Below are 21,690 nucleotides of genomic sequence, written 5' to 3'. Positions count from 1 at the left end.
TGTTGGATTGTTTAGAGCAGTGGTTCCCAACCTTCCCAATGCTGTGACCCTTTATTACAGTTCTTTACGTTGTGGTGATCCTCAGCAATACAATTATTTTCATTGCTACTTCATAACTGTAATTTTGCTATTGTTGTGAATCATAACTTAAATATCTGATATGCAAGATATCTGATATATGATCCCTATAAAAAAGGTCAGTTAAGACCCACAGGTTGAGAATCCCTGGTTTGGAGCTTCAGGTCAATCATGATTTATATTTGAAAACATGAGAATTGAAACTTGAGTATCATCTTTACAGGTGTGCAAGGACACCAAGAGAGATTCCAAATGGCAGGGACTAGAAGATGGCTTGTGTTTGTGTGTGCATATGTGTGTGTGTGTGTGTGTGTGTGTGCATGTGCACACACGTTCACATGCATGCGTTTCTGAAGATCAGAGAACAATGTTGAATATCTTTCCTCAGGCATTGTTGTTTATCTTCTTTGCTTAACTAATTTTTGAGATGACTTTCCTTGGCTTAGATCTTACTGATCAGGCTTGACTGGTTGGCTATTGAGCATCAGGTATCTTCATATCTCCAGCTCCCTGGGATAGAATTAAGAGCATACCACCATGCTCCCCCTTTAAAATACAACATTATTTTAATGTGTGCTTGGGATTGAACTTTTCATACTCGCATGGCAAATATTTTACCAACAAAGCCATCCTTCTAGTCAGAACTAATATGTGAGATGTCACAGGCCTATAATCTAAGCATCCAAGAGGCAGAGGCAGGTTTCTGATATCCTAAGGTTGAGACTAGCTATAAGATGGAATCCTGCCAGAGGGAGAGGAAGAGGAAAAGAGGGAATGTTGCACCAGCCTTTTTCTTTCTTTCTTCCTTTCTTTCTTTCTTTCTTTCTTTCTTTCTTTCTTTCTTTCTTTCTTTCTTTCTTTTTTAACCTCTGAATGAATTTATTTAGACGTTTGATATCTGAGCATTTCCCTCTGAAAATGATAAAGAGCTGTGTCTTGCCCACCCCATGGCCCGCCAGTCCAGCCTGTAGAGGGCGACTCCACTGCCTTGGAATTCCGAAATAAATATAATCGGCATCATGGGTTAGCGATCAACAATGGCAGGGTGGCCCCAGCCACCTCTAGAGCAGCATGATGGGGACAGTCTCAAGGTGTCTTCTGATGGGTGGGCACCGTGCAGTGTGTGGCTTTGCAAGACTGCCTACAGTTTGTCCAGGAAGTTGTCCAGTGCCGGGATGCCTTCCTTTAGGCCTTTGCGCTTGCGGGTCTCAGCCACCACTTGGCTTGGACGGCTGCTGTTGTCGAAGGGGTCCCCGGGCAGGATCTGCCAGTGGTCAAACACACACTGGGGGAAAGCTTGGCCACCAGTGTTGGAGCGCAGGTCAGCTGTGAAACCAAAGGACTCATTGACTAAGGTAGGTCTTAACAACAAACATGGGGGTGCCAGCCACCTGGGACTCTTCAAACACATGACCACGCTTCCTGTTCAGGACACCGTAGATGCCACCCACGACTTGCTCTGGACACTGAATCTCCACCAGGTAGATAGGCTCCATGAGGCGGGGCTGGGCAGTGAGCACACTGGCATAGAGGCAGCGACGGGCTGTGGGGATGATCTGGTCACCTCCTTGGTAGATGGCATCAGCATGTAGGGTCACATCGTGAACATCAAAGCGCACGCCACGCATGTTCTCCTCGCAGAGAGCACCCTCCTTAGTGGCCCACTGGAAGCCAGCCACCACACTGTCCTTGATCTCATTCAGGTATTGCACACCCTTGGTGATGTCAGTAAGAATGTTGGGGCCAGTGCCATCAGGCCAAAAGCACCAGATCTTGCGGGCTTCAGCGACATCCCACTCATACTTTTCAGCCAGGTATCGTGCGCGAGCCTTGAGCTCCTGGCGAGCAGACACTTCACCCTTGTCAATGTCCTCTGCCAGCCCATCGGGGAAGGGCCGGGCCTTCATATACAGCCGGTTGTGCTTGTTGGGGGACTTGGACAGGCACAGCACATTAGACTCCTCACTCACTGTCTCCCGGTATGAGTCAACAGGGTCAGATTTCTTGATGGGGATGCAGGCATGGTCCTCCTCCAGGTCTTTGAGGCAGATTTCCAGGTGCAGTTCACCTGCTCCAGCAATGATGTGCTCCCCAGACTCCTCAATGATGCACTGCACCATAGGGTCAGATTTAGCCAGTCGCTTCAGCCCCTCCACAAGTTTCGGCATGTCAGCTGGGTTCTTGGCCTCCACAGCCACTCTGACAACAGGGCTGATGTTGAACTTCATCACACGCATGTTATGTGCATGCTCAAAGGTGGTGATCGTGCCGGTCTTTACCAGGAACTGGTCTACACCAACCAGCCCCACAATGTTCCCACAGGGCACATCCTCAATTGGCTCCACATACCGGCCCATCATCAGGATGGTTCTCTGGATGGGCTTCAGGTACAGGTCCTCTTTCTTCCCAGGTGTGTAGTTGGGGCCCATGATCCGGACCTTGAGTCCTGTTGACACTACCCTGGAGAATACTCTACCAAAGGCATAGAAGCGGCCTTTGTCTGAGGTTGGCACCATCTTGGAAATGTACATCATGAGAGGGCCCTTGGGATCACAGCTTTTAATGCCCATGGCGGCCTCATCATCAGGCGGCCCCTCATAGAGCAGCTCACAGCGATATTTCTGAGCTGTGACGGGAGATGGCAGGTGGATGGTTATCATCTGTAGCAGGGCATCCCCTGCGGGCAGCCAGTGGCGCATCATAGCTTTGAGTAGCGGCTTGCCCTCCTTGTCCTTGTCCTCGCTGTCCAGCTTGATGTCCAGCTTCTCGATCAGCTTGGCGGTCTCCTCCTTTCTAAAGTTCATGATGGCATCAAACACCTTAAAGATGGGGTCCAGGATAAGCTGGCAAAAGGTGCGGGGCAATTTCTTTCCATCAGGGCTGTTAGCAGACTTGCTGAATTTGCCATTGGCAGGATCAAAATACCGGTCTCCCCACAACTTCTTCATCATATCTTCCACTTTCATGGCCCGCTCTGCTGGCCCCAGCTGGCCCTCACCCTTGGCCGCAAACTTAGCTACATACATCTCTGCAAACTGTTTCAGAGTGAAAGCCCAGCCATGCAGGCCAGAGCCAAAGCCGACAGTGCCCAGGACAGGGTCAATCATGATATTGCCCATGGGTCCACTCTCGCCCTCGCCATAGGTAGAGATGATGACGTTGACATTCTCCACAATGCTCTCCACAATGCACTGGAAGGTCTGGTATAGTTATTCAGGCTCCAGCTGCAGCTCAAGCAGGGCACGGTCCATCTTATTCATCATTAGCACAGGCTTGATACGTTCAGCAATGGCCTGCCGCAGCACTGTCTCAGTCTGCACGCACACACCAGACACGCAGTCCACCACCACGAGAGCTCCGTCAGTGACACGAAGTGCGGCTGTCACCTCTGAGGAGAAGTCCACATGGCCTGGGGAGTCGATGAGGTTGATGAGAAAGCCAGAACCATCCTTGCTCTGCTTGATGAAGTTCAGGTAATTCTCAGAGAGCTCATAGAAGAGAGAGATGGCGGTGGACTTGATAGTAATGCAGCGTTCCTGTTCATCCTTGCGGGTGTCGGTGAAGCGGGTCTCCCCAGCTCTTGCAGAGGCGATGCACACCTTGCACGCCTTGCACACCAATGAGTCAGTCAGCGTGGACTTGCCATGGTCCACGTGAGCAATGACCGACATGTTCCGGATATTGGCTTTCTTGTCCATGATGACACGGATCTGGTCTACTGTGAAGTTCACCATGGTGGCAGATGGCGACGGATTCTCACGGGCCACCAGCCTTTTTCTTTTGGGCCTCCCACCAGCTCCCAAATCATGACACACAGATTTTTTTTTTATTAGTCTTCAATGTTCAGTCTTTGCTTAGCTCTTTTCTGGCTAGCTCCATTAACTTATATTAACCAGTTTCTTTTTATCTACCTTCTACTTTGGGACTTTTTACCTTTTCTTACTTTATTGCTATCTCTATGTCTGGCTGGCTGACAACTACCTGACTTCTGACCCTGGGTATCTCCTTTGTTCTCTCTTTCTTCTCTCTCTTAGATTTCTCCTTCTATTTATTCTCTCCCTGTCATCTCCACCTTTCCTTTCTCTTGCCTATCATTGGCTGATCATCTTTTTATTAGACCAATCTGGTGCTTTTAGGCAGGCAAGTTGAAACAAATGTAATACATCTTTTCATGCTTAAACAAATGCTGCATAAACAAATGTAACACACATTTACACAGTTAAATACTAAACAGCATAAACAAGTGTAACACATCTTTGCCCATTTAAAATAATATTCCACAACAGAGTGTAAGAAATATTAAATATGAGTCTTTTCTATCAAATACCATAAACCTTATCTCCCTCACCTTTTAAGACTTTTAAGTAAATGTTTTAATTCCTCTACCCAGGAAAGCATTTGTTTGCCCCAAAGGCCCTCTGCAGCATTCCAGGGATTTGACAGTCTGGAGAAGTGACCCTTTCACCCTTCTTCCTTCATTTCCTGTGTGCCAATTCTTTACAGAATAGCCAATTGAATTAGACTGTGAGGGTTGACTCCAGCCAATGAGGAGAAGATATCACTTGAGTTGGAATAAAAGACAAGTGCATTTCCTGTCTCTGTGTTTTCTCTTTGACCTGGAACACCTTCCTTCCTTCCTTCCTTCCTTCCTTTCTTTCTTTCTTTCTTCCTTTCTTTCTTTCTTTCTTTCTTTCTTTCTTTCTTATTGATGAGACTTTATGGTCATAGTCTCTGTCATTAGTAAGAGACATCTGCATTTTATTAACTTTACACCTCTGTCTTATGTCATATATATTTTCTCCTAAAAGTTACATTGTGTTTGAAATTGTGAATAAAATGGCTCTGATTAATGATAGTAGGAAAGTTGATTTGTATCTTATCGTTGAAAATTTGTCCTATATACAGTTATACATATTAATACTGGAAATTTTAAAAATTATAGTCTATACATTCAAACTTTCACTGTCCCTGACAAATTCTTACTAAATGATGCTAATTGAACTTTTAGTACAGGTTATTTACATACTGTGGTTGTAATGGGCATCCATATGCATGCTACAGAACACATGTGGAGTTCAGAGGAAACCTACAGTAGTCTTCTTCCCTTCCACCACATGGTTCCTAAGGATGGAAATGAAGTAGCCAGGCTTGGCAGAAAGTCTAATTGACTGCAAAACCATTTTAATGGTCCATATCTGGAACTTATTTCTAATGGGAGAGAGAGAGAGAGACTTCCTCTTTCCTTGTCTTTTCAGAAACAACATTGGACTATATTGTAATACTTTGGGTATCGATATTAATGACATTGGGTCTTGATTATAAATGGATTGCCTATTGAATCTGTTGAATTACAAATTATTTAGCAGTCTCTTCCTGTAATATGCTGATAAACAAATAGGTTGTACTTAGTCACCAATTTTCTGTTGCCCTGACTATACAGCTGTGGGCACAATTCATGACCCAAGACTTGAGAATGGGGTAGTAGTATTGTGATTATGAGGTGCTGTAAATACCATTGGGTGAGAATAAGACCACTACCACAATTTTTGAGCCAAATGTGAAGCAATTCAATACTAGCCAGGATTACAGACTCTGGCTAGGTCCATACTTGCAGTTCCCAGAGTATGGTGCTGAATTATATTAGTCAGGGACTTATAAACAAACAAAAAACAAACAAACAAACAAAGCCCCACAAGGCTGTGTGCTTCCCATCTTCGTCCAATCAGATGCAAGCATATATCCTGACTTACTCCCTGCCTATTTACCTCTTGCCTACAAGTGATGAAGCATACAGTTGGTTTAAACAAACCAAGCTGGTTTAGAGAAACAAAAACATGTGGTTTGATATCTTCAACAAACAACCCCAGTACTCCAGGAAGTTATGTGTCCATAGTTAACTGGAGTTTACAGTGTAGAGGCATTTTTGTTTTATAGATCTCCTAAGCATGGTAAATTTAAAACGTAACTTTAGCCATCATGGTGTGTTTATCAGCTGGCACTGTGACCAAATACTGAAGATAATTTAATAAGGGTAAAGGTTTATGGCTCATGGTTTCAGAGGTCACTGTTAATTCTGGCCTGTGGAGCATATTACACCATGGCAGGAGCATGCAGTGAATAAAGTTCCTCCTATTGTGACAGCTGAAAAGCAAGGGGAGAGGGATGAAGAGAGCCTATGGTGATGCTTTTTTCAAGGGTCCATCCCCAATCATTTTACTTCCTCCCACTAGGCTCCACCTTCTGAAGGTTCTACCACTTGTTAATAGAGCCAAAGGCTGGATAGAGATCAAGCCTTTAACAGGAACACTTCAAATCCAAACCATTGTATTATTGTATTCATTACTTTTCTTGTCTGGGGAAATGCAGGTAAAGAAACTTACTGATAAGCCCAGCAACCAGCTCATACTGTGGTGGGAGAGAAGCAACTCTCACAAGTGGCCATGTATATGTGCAAAGAATAGAGAAGAAATTTTTTGTTGTTGTTTGTTTGTAAGTTCTTTTAAACTTAAGGGGAAACATATTTTGTACTCAGTTTGAAGACACAGTGTGCCATGGCAGGGAAATCATGATGACAGGAGTGTGTGAGGCATATGGTTCCATTGCATCTGTAGTCTGGAAGCAAGGGATGAATGTTGCTACTCAGCTCGTCTTCTCTTTTTATTCAATTGTGTATCCCAATCCATGGAATGGTGCCACCTATACTAAGTGTAAGGCTTTCCATTTCATTAACCAATCTAAAAACTCCCTCAAGACATTTTCAGAGGTTAATGCCCAGGGTAATTCTAGACCCTGTCCCAGCCATATATCATCCATAGAGCTGTCATGGTGGCAAGCCACTCTTCCAGCTTCTCAGAAGTGATGCCAGTAAACACAAGCATATGTTTTGAACACTTACTCAGCCAGACATTGGAAACAGAAAAGCCCAGGTTCTGTTCTTGAGAAGCTCAGGTCTATTTACAGTTCCTGAGTCATTTCTTCATGTCTAACCCAGGTTATAAAGAAATAATTGTAAAAAAAAATGTGAAAGGATCTTTGTAGGCATTTTTTTTAAAAACAAAATGCTATCTTTGGGTTTTTCAAACAATTTTTACATAGATTATGACTAAGACCCAAGCTTGTCTCCCCAGATCTGTAGGTTAGGGGTGTCCTCAGAAGAGTATATGTGAACTCAGTCTTCCCTCTGCTTTAATCTAGAAGCTCTTCTATTCTCACAGCTGTCTCCTCCATGGGGCCTTTCACCATTAGGTTCTCATCAGAACCTGAACCAGTGTGGCCATCTGGCTTTTGCCCATTAACTTCTGAAACTGTTGACTAATAAGTCTACAAATACAACCAGCCTTAAGTATTCCATTTAAGCCATTCCAAGGTGACCAAAATGGTGGCATCCCATTTTACAGAAGGGAAGACCAAGACAAGACAAGAACTACTAGCAGCTCACAACAAGCTGACAAATGAGTTGGATTCTAACCTGTTGCTAGTAAGGTTTTTCCCCTGCTGGCCTGGACCCACCACCACGCCAGCCCCAAATAACACACAGATAAGCTGTATTAAATATAATGCTGTTGGCTAGTTACTAGTTTCTTATTGGCTAGCTCTGCCTTAAGTATTAACCCATTTCTATTCATCTAAGCACTTCCACGTGTTCTCATCTTACCGGAGAGAGGGGGCCTGAGGTTCTGCTCCCTCCCCGTCTCTTCATCCTGACTCCTCCCTACTACTTCCTCTTTCCTGCTTGTCTCCTAGTCCTGCCTATCTTGATTTCCTATTGGCCAACAGTGCTATATTCATTAACCAGTAAGAGAAACAGAATGACATCTCCCATCACAGACCAACTGAACAAGTCATATTTTTCCCATATCACAATTTAAAGAGAATGGATGGGCTTCCTTAGGGGAAGGTGGTGGGTGGTGTCTTCAAAAATTTGTCCTTAACAGTGTCCTGTCACATAACACCTTTCATGTTTCATGTGTTCTTTGATGGAATTGTGTCTGAAGCAGTTGGCAAGGCAGTGAATGACTGTAGATATTAACACTAGAAAGAACAACAGTTTACTAAGGAAAAAAGGTTGCCATGGCAAAAGAAGTCACACAGCACATCGCAAAGCCCAGCAGGGCTGTCTGGATGTGACTGCTTCTTTGGCTTTGGAAAACCTCTGGATGGACCTTACTGTTCTTTTTCTTCTGAAACAGTGACTCTCAGTGGATGGTTACTCAAATGTAAATGTTAGTGTCAGGATCATATTAGGAGACAGGCAAGTATCTAGTCAGATATTTAATGATTACAAGACCCACACTTGGTCCCTCTCCTACTTCTCCCTGTTAAAGGGTGTCACTGTCCTTGTCTGAAGTTCCAATTTCCATTTAACAGAAGGCCTGGGTTCCCAACTTTCCCTTGGATTCTTTGAAGTCACTAGCACATCAAGCACAGGAGGAAACCATTAGCCAGGGGAACTCCCTACCTATATGGGCAACCATAAATTAGAAGGCTGGGGATGCCTGTCCAGCCACTGCAAACCCACTCAAGATGACTGCTTCCTGTGCCTCCTCTTGATGACAGGTCACTAAAGAATTCTTTCCAGGCAGTTCATTTCTGTTGGCAGTAACATTACTATTTGGACTTTGAAAATGATGCTGGTAGTGTACAAGGCTTCTAGTGACAAGCATTCTGGAACAAAAGTCTCAGCGAAATACTCTAGGTTATAGATTCTTTATTGGGTAGGGGGTGGGCAGGTGTATTCTAGTCCCTTTGTTCATTTCTTTGTGTTCTCTGCCTTTCCCCCCTCTCTCTCTTTGTTTTTGTGTGTATTTATGGTATAATGCCCATATGTGCACATGTGTGTTTATGGGTGTGTGAACCTGTGTGCATGTGTCTGACTATCAGTTAGAGGTGGCCGTAGGGTGTCTCCCACTGTAGCTCTCTTTCTTTTCCCTTTAAGACAGGATCTTTCTATAACTGGATGCTTGCTGTTCAGGCTGGATCTTCAGTGAGTTCTTAGGATCTGCCCAACTTTACTCATCAATGCTGGGGCCACTGGCATCTGTGGCCATGCCTGCTTTTTATGTTGATGCTGGGGATTGAAATTCAGGCTTTCAGGAGTATAGAGCAAGTACTCCCACCCACTCCTTAGCTCCATGTGTTTTTCTTGAGTTAGAAGTCTTACAAGTCAGAATGGCAAGAGGTCCCTGAAAAGACACATGGGAATTCTTTAAGAATCCAGGAGAGTAGCCTGAGAGTCTGGGGGGTTCTGTGAAGTGTTTGATGGGAATTAATGTTTGCCTTTGGGATACTCACTTCATTTCAGCCAGAATAATGCCCCATGAGACTTCCATACCCAAGAAACTATTATTGATTACCTACTACATGCCCGGCACTGTGCTCCACACTGATAATACAGCAGTGACTAGCCATAAGAATGTACATTTGTATGAAGCTTGTATCAAAGCAGAGGAAACAGACAGTAAATCACAAATAAGTACAAATGTGCCTCAATTTAAGTGTGCAGGGTTAACATCACAATAAACCCATCACTATACTGAAAATATTTTAAGCTGTAAACTGATTGACTACACCAAGCCTACCAAACACTACTTCAGTGACAGAGAATGCTGTAGAGTCAGCCATTCCCTCTGGTGACATGGAAGTCACTCTTGGGTTTGACTGGAGGCATGGTTTACTACTCTTGTCCAGAATGAAAGTAGAACATCCCATGCCTATTGGTAGCCTGGGAAGAGACTGCGTATTTGTTGGAAGGAGAGAGGTGAGTACAGGGGCAGGGCAGGGAAGATCATAGATATGGGCTGAGAGTCAGTGTGTGACCACTTAGAGAGGTAACATTTGAATAAAGACACAAGGGAGGGAAAGAGGGAGGTCTGGGACAAAGCACTCTTAAAGAGAGGCCTAAAGCCTGATCCTGAAGAGTAGGTGTCTTTGGAGAGGCAGGAGCTAGCTGTGTGGTAACTGGACACCCTGAGGATTCTGCAGTTTCCCTGAAGGTGTGAATACCCATTAACAGGGTCATGAGAAGAGTAGAGTGCTCTGATTAAAAAATAAAGCTTTAAAAATGTACTTTTAAAATTAACAAAAACATTACACTTACATTTATGGAGGTGTATGACAGTGTTTAATCTGTATTTAAATTGTGGCACCATTATTTCAAGCTAACTATCACAATTATTACCTTGCTTAGCATTATTTTTGCATTTAAAATGTTTAAAAGTGACTATGTTAGCAATTTCTATACAGGACACAAGTTTTAAAAGACTCCTGACTTTTCTCTGTTGTGCAAAGGCTCCAACCCTTCGTGGGAACTGTCTGCAGCTGTCTGGACATAAGATGGGGTTTGGAGGGGGTGATGATACTAGGGGATAGTGAGAAATCATCATGGCCTGGAAAGCAACAGGCATTTGTTGACAGACTGAATGTGAGTATGGGGAAAGAGGCCATAGAAGGTCTCCAAGCTCCAAGACTTTCTTCTTTTTTTTTTTTCTGAGAAATATGCTAGACTGCATCGCTTATGGTTGATGGGGGAGACTGACGTAAAGCAGGTATTTGGGGGCGCTGATAGGGACTTTGTTCTGCAGAGACAGAGGTGGACTCTGTTAGACCTCCAATTAGAAACAGAAAGCAAGCAGCTGGGGAGGGGCAGCAATTCAGAAAGAGAGAGGGGGGCTTGGGATCAAATACAAACATTTCTGGTGCTCAGACCTTGGAGATGATGTGATTGGATACAGGTGAGTGAACACAGGTTAAAAGAAGAACATCAGGGAGAAAGTGCAAAACATCTCCTTTGGAGGTAGAAGAAAAGATGAAATGGTAAGAGGCTGTGCTAACCTACTTGTGCTCCTCTTTGATGAAATACTTGAAAGGAACAAATTGAGGCAGGAGGGAATTATTTTGGCTCACAGTTTTAGAGGGTTCAGTGCATGCTTTGCTGGATGCATTGGGCAGTGCAGAGCTGTAGGAAAGTGTGGTGGAAGCTGTTTACCTCTTGGTGGGCAGGGATCAGAGAGCAAGAGGGGCCAGGGATAACAAAGGGTCCATCCTCAGTGACTTATTTATGAAAGTTCCCACAACTTCCCTAAATCATACTGGTAGCTGGGCATCAATATATAAGCTGTGAGAGGAACTTTCATAATACAACCATTACAGAAGGAGAAGAGGTGAGAGGATCAGGGAGGAATGGAGAGGGTAGGGGAGGAGAAGGGAGAAGGGGAATAAGGGGAGGGTAGAGGGGAAAGGAGAAATCAGAGCTTCAGGTTGCAGGAAGGGCAGTAGAGGGCAGTGTTCTGGAAACCAAGGGAAGGCTTAAGGTGTCCAGTGCTGCTGGGTTGTAAAATGGCTAAGTGCTTGGTCACTGAACTGGTCCATATAGTAGTTCTGCAGGGCATAGTTCTGACACAATGAGAGGAATGCTAGAGAGGAATTAGAGAAAGGAAGACCTTTTTCTATGGACTTTGACTTAGCCAGAAGTCATTTTCAGAGTCCTGTAGATCCTCTGCTGATCCAGATTGGCTAGAGAAGCCCAGAAAAGGGTGATAGCTCCTCCAGGGTCTCTTGCTGAGAACTGAGAGGTTTATGGAAAGAGAGACCTGGATTTGAGGAGGTGGCCTTGCCTGGGTGCAGATGAGGGCCCACATATTGTTGTTCCTCAGCCCTGTGGCCCCAACTTCCATTAAATAATTCTGCTCTGAAGACCTACAGTGAAGCTTTGGGCTATGGTTATGACTTACAAAGCACTATGAGGGTACTTTTCAAGAACAGTGAAGAGCAGTGGTTAGAAACACACACATAGATGCACACACACACAGAGTTCATATATACATGCACACACACACATGCATGCACACACACATACATGCACACACACACACACACACACACACACACACACACACACACACACACGAGTTCAGATCTTAGCCCTGCCATATTTGAGCTGTGTAACACCTGGAGGATACTTTGCCTATTTGAACTTTGGTTTCCTTGTCTAAAAATCTGTGGTACTGCTAATGCTCATCTCCTGAGTTCTGAACATGAACTGTGTTCATAAATATGGCTCTGGATAGAAGGATCTGATGTAGCATTTTTATATTTGTTAATTAATTATTTATATACAGTTTGTAGAGTTGGGAAAGCAATGCACATAAGTAGAGACTGCACTCTGAATGTGAATTCCAATATGTCTCCCAGCTGTCAAAGTCAGCCCTGGTTCTCTCTCCTGTGGCTGGGTGGTACAGTGAGCCATTGTGTCCCATCCAGGCCACCATCGATAAGTGGTGTTAAGCTAGGGCTTCACATGGGCTGTTTGTTTTGTTGCCTGCCCTTTTGGTTATCAGAATTCTGTATGTGATGCGTGATATTCAACACCTTGTTTTAAATTAGCCTATGAAAATATGCTGAGCATGCTCAAGACAGATGAGGCCGAGAAATGATGTTCTGTGGGTTGGGGGTTGTTTTAGGTCACTTTCTATTGCTGTGGTAAATCGCCATGACCAACAGCAGTTTGGGGAGGAAAGAGTTTATTTGGCTTACAGATTCAGCCCATCATTAGGGACACCAAGTCAGGAACTCAAGGCAGGAACCTGGGGGCAAGAAGCAAAGATGAAGGAATACTGCTTCCTGGTTTGACCATCTTACTTTCTTATACACCCAGAAAAACATGCCCAGGGCAGGTATGGGATCTTTCTTACCTATCATTAATCAAGAACATATTTCAGACATGTGCCTATAGGCCAATCTGGTTGGCTCATTTTCTCAATTGCATGGTTGGTAGGGGGTGTGTGAAATCCCCAGCATCTTGTAAAATAGTGAAGTGAGGCTACTGGCATAGTCCATAAAAGCAAACAAACAAGACAGATGTCTAGAATCCCAGCACTTGAGATATGCAGAATTAAATGGTAAACAATGCTCCAAGAATCTGAACAATAGATTAATTGTGCTTGCCTCGAAAGCACAAGGACCTGGATTCAAACCTCAGAACCCATATAAAACTACCAGGTGTGAGTTGACAGTTCCAGCCATAGGACTAAAATATGATTGCCAGGTCTGCTTTGCTTTTCTATGATCCATTTATTGCTCTATCAGTCTGTGTCTCAGAATGGTAGCACTTACAGCAGTGTAGAGCATAACTCCAGCTTGGCATCCAACCAATGCCAGCCAAACTTTCACCAACTCACTGTCCTGAATGTGTGTTATAAATTTTAGCTCTGCAACAAGTGAAAAAGTCAGAACTTGTTATGTATCATTGCAGCAGAGACTGGCTAGCTAATACCTTCCTGGAGACAAGAATAAAGTGGTGAAAGTAAGTTCAGAAGGAGGACAGAGATTGGAACAGCATGAGGTAAGCCTCTGAGACCAAGATCCATCTGGAAGAATCTATGACAGTACTGCCAGTGGGTGGAATAGTATTCTAAGTATCACAGGTTTCTATGAGTGTAGAAGCAGTGACTTCAATCATGAGATTGAAGCCTATGATACTGAAGCCCATATGATGCTTTAGGGCATTCATTAAAAGAGGAAGTAGAAACTGGAGTGGATGGGGTAGGTGTGTATATGCATGTATATATGCATGTGTGTGTTCTATAGGGAGTTGGCTTACCTGGGACTGACGATTTTGTTCTCTGATATTTCAGGATAGTCTGCCAAGAATTTAGAAACATATTTTGCAAGTTTTGTGGGGTTGTAAATGAAACTGAATTTAATAATACAATGCCAGAAATATATATTGAAGGTACTGGTGTAAACAAGAGATTATATCATAGTTCAGGTCTGTGACTATTATGTGTAGTATACAGAATAGTGCTCCCAAAGATGCAACAGTCCAAATCTCCAGCCTGAGAATGTATTTCCTTACATGCCAAAAAAAAAAAAAAAAAGACATTGTGGGTATTGTGGGTGGAATTAAGTAAGTGCAGGATCGTCAGATGAGAGAATTTACCTTGAATTCTATGGGTAAATCTACTGCTGTCTCATAGAGCTTTGGTGGTTATCTTTTGCTTTGAGCCTTTTTTTTTTCAACACAACATTTTTTTTTATCAATTTTCTTGGAATTTTACATCATGCAGCTTGATAACATTCACTTCCTAGTCCTTCCATTTCCACCCCACCCTTGTGACCTTCCAAAAGTAATAAAATAATAATAATAATGATAATAACAACGTCCAATTTGTGTTATCCATATTCTCTCTAGAGCATGTTCAAACTCTCAGTGGCCTGTCCCTTAAATAGGACTGAGTCCTTCCCCTTCTGAACCACATCAGAAACCATCAGTTGTGGAGTACTACATTTCAGCATCTTCACCATGCTTTTTAAGTGTTTTTTTTTTTTTTTTCGATGGCTTCCTGTCAAGGCTATTACTTTGGAGGGGTTAGGGTTAGGGTTAGGATCAGTCCCTTAACAATATCTAGCATTGGACTTCAGCATGTTGCTTCTCTATGGAGAAAATGGTGAAAATTAAGGTTATCACACACCTGCTCCAGTATGTATATATCATGGACATCCTTCTGAGATCAACTGGTACCATCAGGTCATTGAGTGTACAAAGATAGGTGCCTTTTTGAAATATAAATCCAGTAACTGCCAGAAGGTGCACCAATAGTGGGGTATTTGTGTGGCTTCCTAGTTCCATATGACTACATTATCTTTTTGTGTTACTAGAAGGTGGATGTGTTAAATTGGTGTGCAAGTGTGTGTGTGTGTGTGTGTGTGTGTGTGTGTGTGTGTGTGTGTATGTTTAGTGGTCACAGATGTGTTACATCTTACACTTCAAAAACTATCAAGGAAGCAGAGGTATATGTGGTCACATATGTAAATAGATATGTGATCATATATGTGGATACATGATGACTATCCCTTAAACAGGAGCAGCTTCACTTTTATCCTTTGGCTTAATTGAGGATCCTCTGGGTGAATCAAGCAATAAGGAAAGTAATGAAAGAGTAGTGAAATGGGTTATAAACTGATCAACATAATTTTGACAGCATCATAGAGGGAAGGGGAGGAAATGATATTTTGTTGGTGATTCTGAGTCTTGGCTTGGAACTCTGTGAGCTTCATGGCAGGCTCCAAGCTTTGGTCCTCACAGGTGCTCCTTCCAGACTCCCTCCACAGTAGTTGCAGATTCCCAATATTTCACAGCTTCTATTAGCATCTGGAAACCAGTAAGGATCTTTGGTGAAGACTACTTCAGAAAGGATCATTCCTGAGAGCCCAGGAAAGGGTGTTAGGCAAAAATAGAAGCCCTGTGTTGTGATGGGAGCTGTGAAGAAGGAGGTGTCTCAATAGGTTCCCATTTAGTTACCACAGGATAAGTCAGGGATGTCATGTAGGGCATTTCTGCTGGCTGTGTGGCTTGTTTCACAGCTATCTTCAGAAACCATGGGGATAGTGAAGCCTGCTCCAATACCATCTTCAAACTGTGCCTGAGAATTTCACTGGCTGTGCTAGAGTTTTCCAAGTCCTTGGTATAGGGCACTGGCTTAAGGGCATTTACTAGCATGTGTACAGGGAAAAGCCATAGCCTGGGCTCTGATTTTTTTCAAGCTGTCTTTATGGGTTGCTATCTCATTATTTGAATGACTGTTTCCAATCTGATAACACTCCTTGGGAGGTTGTGGAATCTATAGGAGATAGGGCTTGACAGGTAGAAATAGGTCACGAGGGGCAGGCCTTTGTAGGTTGTACCTGACCCCTGGTTCCCCTTATTCTCCCTGTTTTCTGGAAATGCCTCCCTGTGAGCAGCTTGTGTCAAATGCTTCCACAGCCATGGACGGAGCAACTTACCACATCATACCAACCACTGAGGGCTGAAATCCTCTCAAACCATGACTCCAAATGAATCCATCCCCCTTTAAGCTGTTACTATCAGGAATTTGGGGTACAACACAAATTTAACTAATGCACTAACCTAAAGGAAGATTTAGGCAATGCCCCTGGGAGGAAGTGTTCTGAGTTTCAGAATAACTATCAGTCATCATTTCCCCAAGTGAACAAATAGAATCTCATTTGAAAACCCCTACTCTGGTAGTCTAAAGCCACCCAAAATTGGACCATCACCAGACAGCCACACAATAAGATCCCCTACTTGTGTTAGCCACTAGAGAACTATGTGTACTGGCCTGTATTTTGACCTGTATTTTTTGGGGACAGAGCGTACTGTTGTGTTCTGGGTTCCTGTGTTCGGGTAAAGGCACTGTGTGTTGTTTTCACAGAATTCTTTTATGGGATACTTCAAGAGAAAAATCCTTGTAGGAGTCTCTGACAGAAAAGAATGCTTTTCTTCTGAGCTGTTAGAATTTTTTTTTCTTATTTTAAAATTAATCTTGTGGCTACCAGGATTCTAGTTAATACCTTAATCTGTCTATAAAGCTTGTCCCCAGGTTTGTCATGTACCCAACTAAGTCTTTATGCAAAACCTTGGGGTATAGGGATTAAAAAGATAGTCTAATCAGGAAAATGCTTGCTATACAAGCATGATGACCCAAGGTTGAAGCTCCAGTATCTGTGTAAAAACTCGTGGTGCCAGGGCTCATCTACAACATCAGTGCTGGGATGGGGGGGTAATGACAGGTAGGCTTCTAAGCTCATTAGCCGGACTGTCTACCTGTAGTTGGTAAGATTCAAGTTCAGTGACTGACCTAGAATAGAAAATAAGATGGAGAACAAACGAAGACTCCTGATTTCCACCTCTGGCCAGGCCTCATGTACATGTATACAAACACACACACACGACACAGACCAATTCTCTCTCTTTGTTTTTGTTTTTTTGTTTGTTTTTTAAGACAAAGTTTGTCTGTGTAATCTTGGCTGTCCTAGAATTGCCTTTGTGGATCACTGGCCTTGAAATCACAGAGATCTACCTGCCTCTGCTTCTAGAGTACTGACAGTAAAGGCTTGCATGGCCTGGCTTGAACTTGTCTGTCTTAGTGGAACTAGTCCCTCATTCCATTTTATTCAGCAAGTCCATTGAGCTCTTTTTGAAAACCATGCCTCATCATTTTTTTAAAAAAATTGAGCATTGTTTTTGGGATGAAGTAAACTCTGGCAGTTAGAGCTTTTTAAACCTTGAGCTCTGAAGATTTGGAGCAGGATTTGGGTGCAATGCTTTATTTGGGAAGTGGTTCCTGGGTACACAGGCAGGGGATTGGGCATAGAGGCAGGAAGGAGAGGAAAGGAAGCTAAGGCCACTATGACAGCTGGTAGACCCACTTTGGCCAGATGGGAATCAGTCTTGTCTGGGAAGCTGTGGTCAAAGAAAACTTTCAGGTTAGTGGTTGCACATGCTCATAGAAAGCAGCAACCCACATGGGAGGGTATAGGCCAGAGCCATATGAGTGGAATAAAGCACCAATAGTGCTGATTACGTTTTCCTTTCGTGGAGAAAGCTGTCTTCCTCTATGGTTTCTGCTCCAAGTTCCTGCTCTGACAGTCAGTGACTGACTGAGACCTGGAAGTGCATGGGTTTTGTCACAGCAACAGGAAGGGCAGAACAAATGGCTCTTTTGTCTGGAAGAATGGAGAAGTAAATACTGGTTCTCACACAGTGCTTTTAGTATTCTCAGAACAGAGTGTTTGGAATAAGAAGACTACAGAGACTTGGGGACATCAGGCAAGAAGTATCCCTTTTGCTGCATTGACAGTACTTGTATGCCAAAGCTCTCAAAGTTCTCACCAGACTAGCTCTCACTATGTTGGAGGGCCAGTAATTCCCTTTAGCTCTTAACTTTTTTGTTTGTTCATTTTTTTTTTTTTTTGACACAGGGTTTCTCTGTGTAGCTTTGTAGACCAGGCTAGCCTCAAACTCACAAAGACTGCCTGTGTTCATCTCCACAATGCTGGGATTAAAGGCATGCACCACCACTGCCCAGCTAGCTCACAATATTTTTTTTATTATTTTATTTTATTTTATATAACAAAGTCCAATTAAATGAAAACAAACATTTATACACAATATTTGGGAATTTGGGCGTTGTTCGTTCCAAACTACTTCCTGCTGGTAAGGGGCGCTGTCTTGGGGGATTCGAAGAAGATTCAGAAATCCTGGCTGTAGTCTGTAAGGCTGCTTTGTCCAGCTGTTTTGAATGTAGGATCACCTTGTACTCTGTTTCAGGCGGTCTGGCGTGATCAAACCACATTAGTCTGGAAGGAATCCACATCTTTTCATTTTCTGTGGAAACAAAAATAGAAATCCTTTTCCCCAGTAACTTGTCCTTCAACTTAAATTTTGAAGTCAAAGCATTTTTTTTAAAATTTACTTTATTATTTTACATGTTGATCCCAGTTCCCTCTCCCTCCCTCCATCCATCTCTCCCTCCCTCCTTCCCTCCCTTTTACCCTCTTTGCCCTCTCACATGCACTCTAAACACCCTCCCCTCCCATCCCCCACCCCAATTCCACATGTAGGGGAATGCCATCCAGTTGGGGTCATGTAGATCTGATAGGTCATGTGAAGTAGGGACTAGGGCTTCTCTCCTGCCTCTAGATTAAGGCAGTTATCCCTCCATGGGGGATATGTTCGCAAAGTCCTTTTGTGCACCAGGGATACATCCTGGCTCCACTGTCTGAGGTCTCTTAGACTGCTCAGTCCTTCTGGCTGAGACCCATATTCAGGGGGGCCTGAGTCAGTCCCATGCTGGCTTCCCAGCTATCAGTCTAGTGGTCATTAGTTCCTCCTTGTTCAGGTAAGCTGTCTGTATGTGTTTCTGCCGCATGGTCTTGTCCTCTCCATCTGCATCTGGGTTCTAGTTCAACTCAGTGTTTATGTATGGGTGTTTGATCCTGTTTTCAACAGGCATTAGTTGAGGGCTCCATGGAGAAGTTAGTTGTTGATCTCACTCTCCGGGAAGGGCATTTATGATAGCCTTTCCACAGAAGCTGAGATTGTTAGTTGGGAACAGTCTTGTAGTTCCCTCGACCTTTCTTTGTGTTCAACTTTATCTTCAAACCAATATTGGCTCCCTCTTTTATGTTCTCTCTCTCTGTCTCTGTCTCTCTCTCTTTCCTATCTTCTATTCCTAACCAGGCTTAATCTTCCTGGTCGCTCATGTTTTCCTTTCCTCCCCCTCATTTTCTTCTACTTCTCTCTCCATTCACTGCCCCCCCCACTTCACCTGAGCTCTGGGGGACTTGTCCCTTCCCAGTTCTGTGAGGGACTTTATATGAATTTCTTAGACTACACCTTCACAATATTTTTTTAATGCAAGTTTAAGCAAGTGCTCAGTCATGTATGAATTCTTTTAGTCAGTGGAATGGCTTTGGGGATGCATCCACAGTGTGGAATGCACTCCTAAAGCATTCCTTACTTAATATTGGGTCATATATTGTACACACACCTGATTTTTGTTTTTGTTTTGTTTTGTTTTGCTGCTTAGTCAATAAGTTTATTATCTTTATGAAAAATCTTCATAGAAAATTGTTTTAGCTCTCAGCGGCCCATTCTTGAGCTCTGAGGAAGCTTGCCTTCTTATGAGCAACCTGATCTTTCTTCTAGGCCAAAGACATTTTGGGACGGTTCCACCTCCTCTTCTTCACCTCTCTCTTGGGCTTCTTCTCATAGACGGGATTCTCTTGGATAGCAGCATGAGCTTTCTTATACATCTCCTCCATGTCTGGAGTAACATTGTTCTTGATGTACTGGGAGAACAGTTTCTTGTAAGCATCTTCATCTCCCTCCATTAGGTAACACATGTAGTCTGACATTCTGTCCCATGATGTGTTTCCGATATATTTCTGCATTGAACTCTTTACTTTCAGGATCATAATCAGGGAATTGTTTGGTACTGTGAGGGATAGACAAGCCTCCATCCATGGCTCCCTCCAGGGCCCCAAAGACAGGGCAAGACCTGCATCCAAATAGCAAGTAAAGGCACCAGGCTGACCATCAATGCTCTCCACATTGTATTCACCTCCAGTCACCTCCACTTGGCCTTCATAGATCTTGTCCATACCAAACCTATTGAGAAGCCTGAGGGCCAGCAGCAAGCCAGTACAATAGGCTGCATCATAATTTGTCAGGCCAACTTTCACATCCTATTTTGGCAGCTTGTGTGCGTATGCTGCACAGACTATCATGTCCCCTTCTATACGGGTATACACAAGCTGGCAGATGATATCTCTGTTAGTTACATGACTATCATTCTGTATTTGGGTGTGTTGTACTTATTTTTATGCTGGATCACCAATCATTTCTGAGCATAGTAGTCAGTTTTACCCTCTCATCACCTTCTAAATCTCACTTGGTACCTCTTAAAGTAGGCCTTATTCTTGACAACTTTCACGAACCCCATCCTGCGGAACAGACACCTGCAACCGCGGCTCCACACAGACCCCTGATTTTTGTTTTTACTTGTTTGTTTTGTCTCTTCTACTGATGGGCATTGAGCTGTGGTTTTGGTGGTGGTGGTAGGGTAAAATTGATTTCATTGCCCTGATCCTTTACTTCCCTTGCCTCTGATAGAGGAACAGGTTCTGTCTTCCTTTTAACCAGTTTTCTCTCACATTTGCTTCCAGCAAGGCCAGATCCCAGTCATCCCTTAAACAGTCATCTGTGTCTATGCTGGTACCCCTATGCCTCATGCCTCCTTCGATCTATTGTCTAGCTAGCAACCAGAGTGCATAAAAGTAAAGACCATGTCACTGTACAAAATCTATCAATGACTGCTTGTTCCTTTCAAGTAAAAGCCAAATGTCCCACCCTTAAACAATATTTTATTTTTCTCTGTGATATTTACATATGATTTGTTTTGTATATATAAAAATATATATGATATATAAATATATATGATATATAAATAGATGCATTGATTGTGCTTCAGTTCCTGTACAAGTTGATTAGTTAGAGTAGTTAGCATATGTGACCTTAGTATTGATGACTTCTTTATGGTAGATGCTAATAATTTCTTTAAAATCTTATTCTTCTGGCTATTGGTATATATAATGCATTATTGTCTGTTATAATCACCCTGCTGTGTCATAGAAATACTATGCCTTATTTATTCCTTTGGGCTGTTAGATTGTACCAGTTGACTGACCTCTTAGTTGCACCTTCTCCTGCCACTTTTTTTTCCTGTTTTTGACTTAAGGTGTTGCCAGGCTCAAGTTCCATTTTGTCCTGGTATGGTCAGACTATTATGTACTAGTTCAGTGGGGGGGGGGGGGTGGGATCCTGAGCAGTGGTGAGTATAACAATGGGAAAGAATGCCCAAGAGACTGTGTCAGAAGGCAGCTCATAGATTAGGAGGGGGCAGAGGACAGTTATACCCCAGGAAGATCTATGTGATGGTATGTTATTGGTTGGGGCAAGAACATGTAGGGTGCTTCATTTGCATACCCAGGAGCAGCAGTGTTCAGAGGAAGGAACCTTGTAAGATCATATAGAAAAGAAAGGAAGTCCAGCCTGGGATGTTTCGGTGGTCAGATAAACAGCAGTCATTCCTCATAGCCATGAGCTTATCAGTTGTTACATGCACTGGGGTATGTTAATGCTGGGAACACTGTCATATATATTAATTTGTCTTTCTTTTTTCCTGTTCCACAAATGAAGCCAGACTTTTTCTCTCCCCTTGGCCACAGGATGCATGTATTTTTGCACACCAAGCTTGTGGATGAAGATTTATA

The 21,690-nt window shown here is 43.3% G+C and overlaps 1 protein-coding gene and 1 pseudogene across 1 annotated transcript; both read right to left on the bottom strand.

Moving 5' to 3' along the window:
* Positions 1-1,114: 1,114 nt before the first annotated feature.
* Positions 1,115-3,836, bottom strand: LOC127221331 (elongation factor 2-like). The gene is given in 2 exon segments (XM_051183223.1): positions 1,115-1,430; positions 1,432-3,836. Coding segments are annotated over 2 exon segments (2,592 nt in total). The 5' UTR covers positions 3,813-3,836; the 3' UTR covers positions 1,115-1,219.
* Positions 3,837-19,430: 15,594 nt separating this feature from the next.
* On the bottom strand, positions 19,431-20,396 carry LOC127221332 (60S ribosomal protein L5-like; annotated as a pseudogene).
* Between the last annotated feature and the right edge of the window lie 1,294 nt (positions 20,397-21,690).

Source organism: Phodopus roborovskii, unplaced genomic scaffold (assembly GCF_943737965.1).
Source record: "Phodopus roborovskii unplaced genomic scaffold, PHOROB, whole genome shotgun sequence".
In the NCBI taxonomy this organism is placed as follows: domain Eukaryota; kingdom Metazoa; phylum Chordata; class Mammalia; order Rodentia; family Cricetidae; genus Phodopus; species Phodopus roborovskii.
This window is presented reverse-complemented; position numbering and strand designations above follow the sequence as displayed.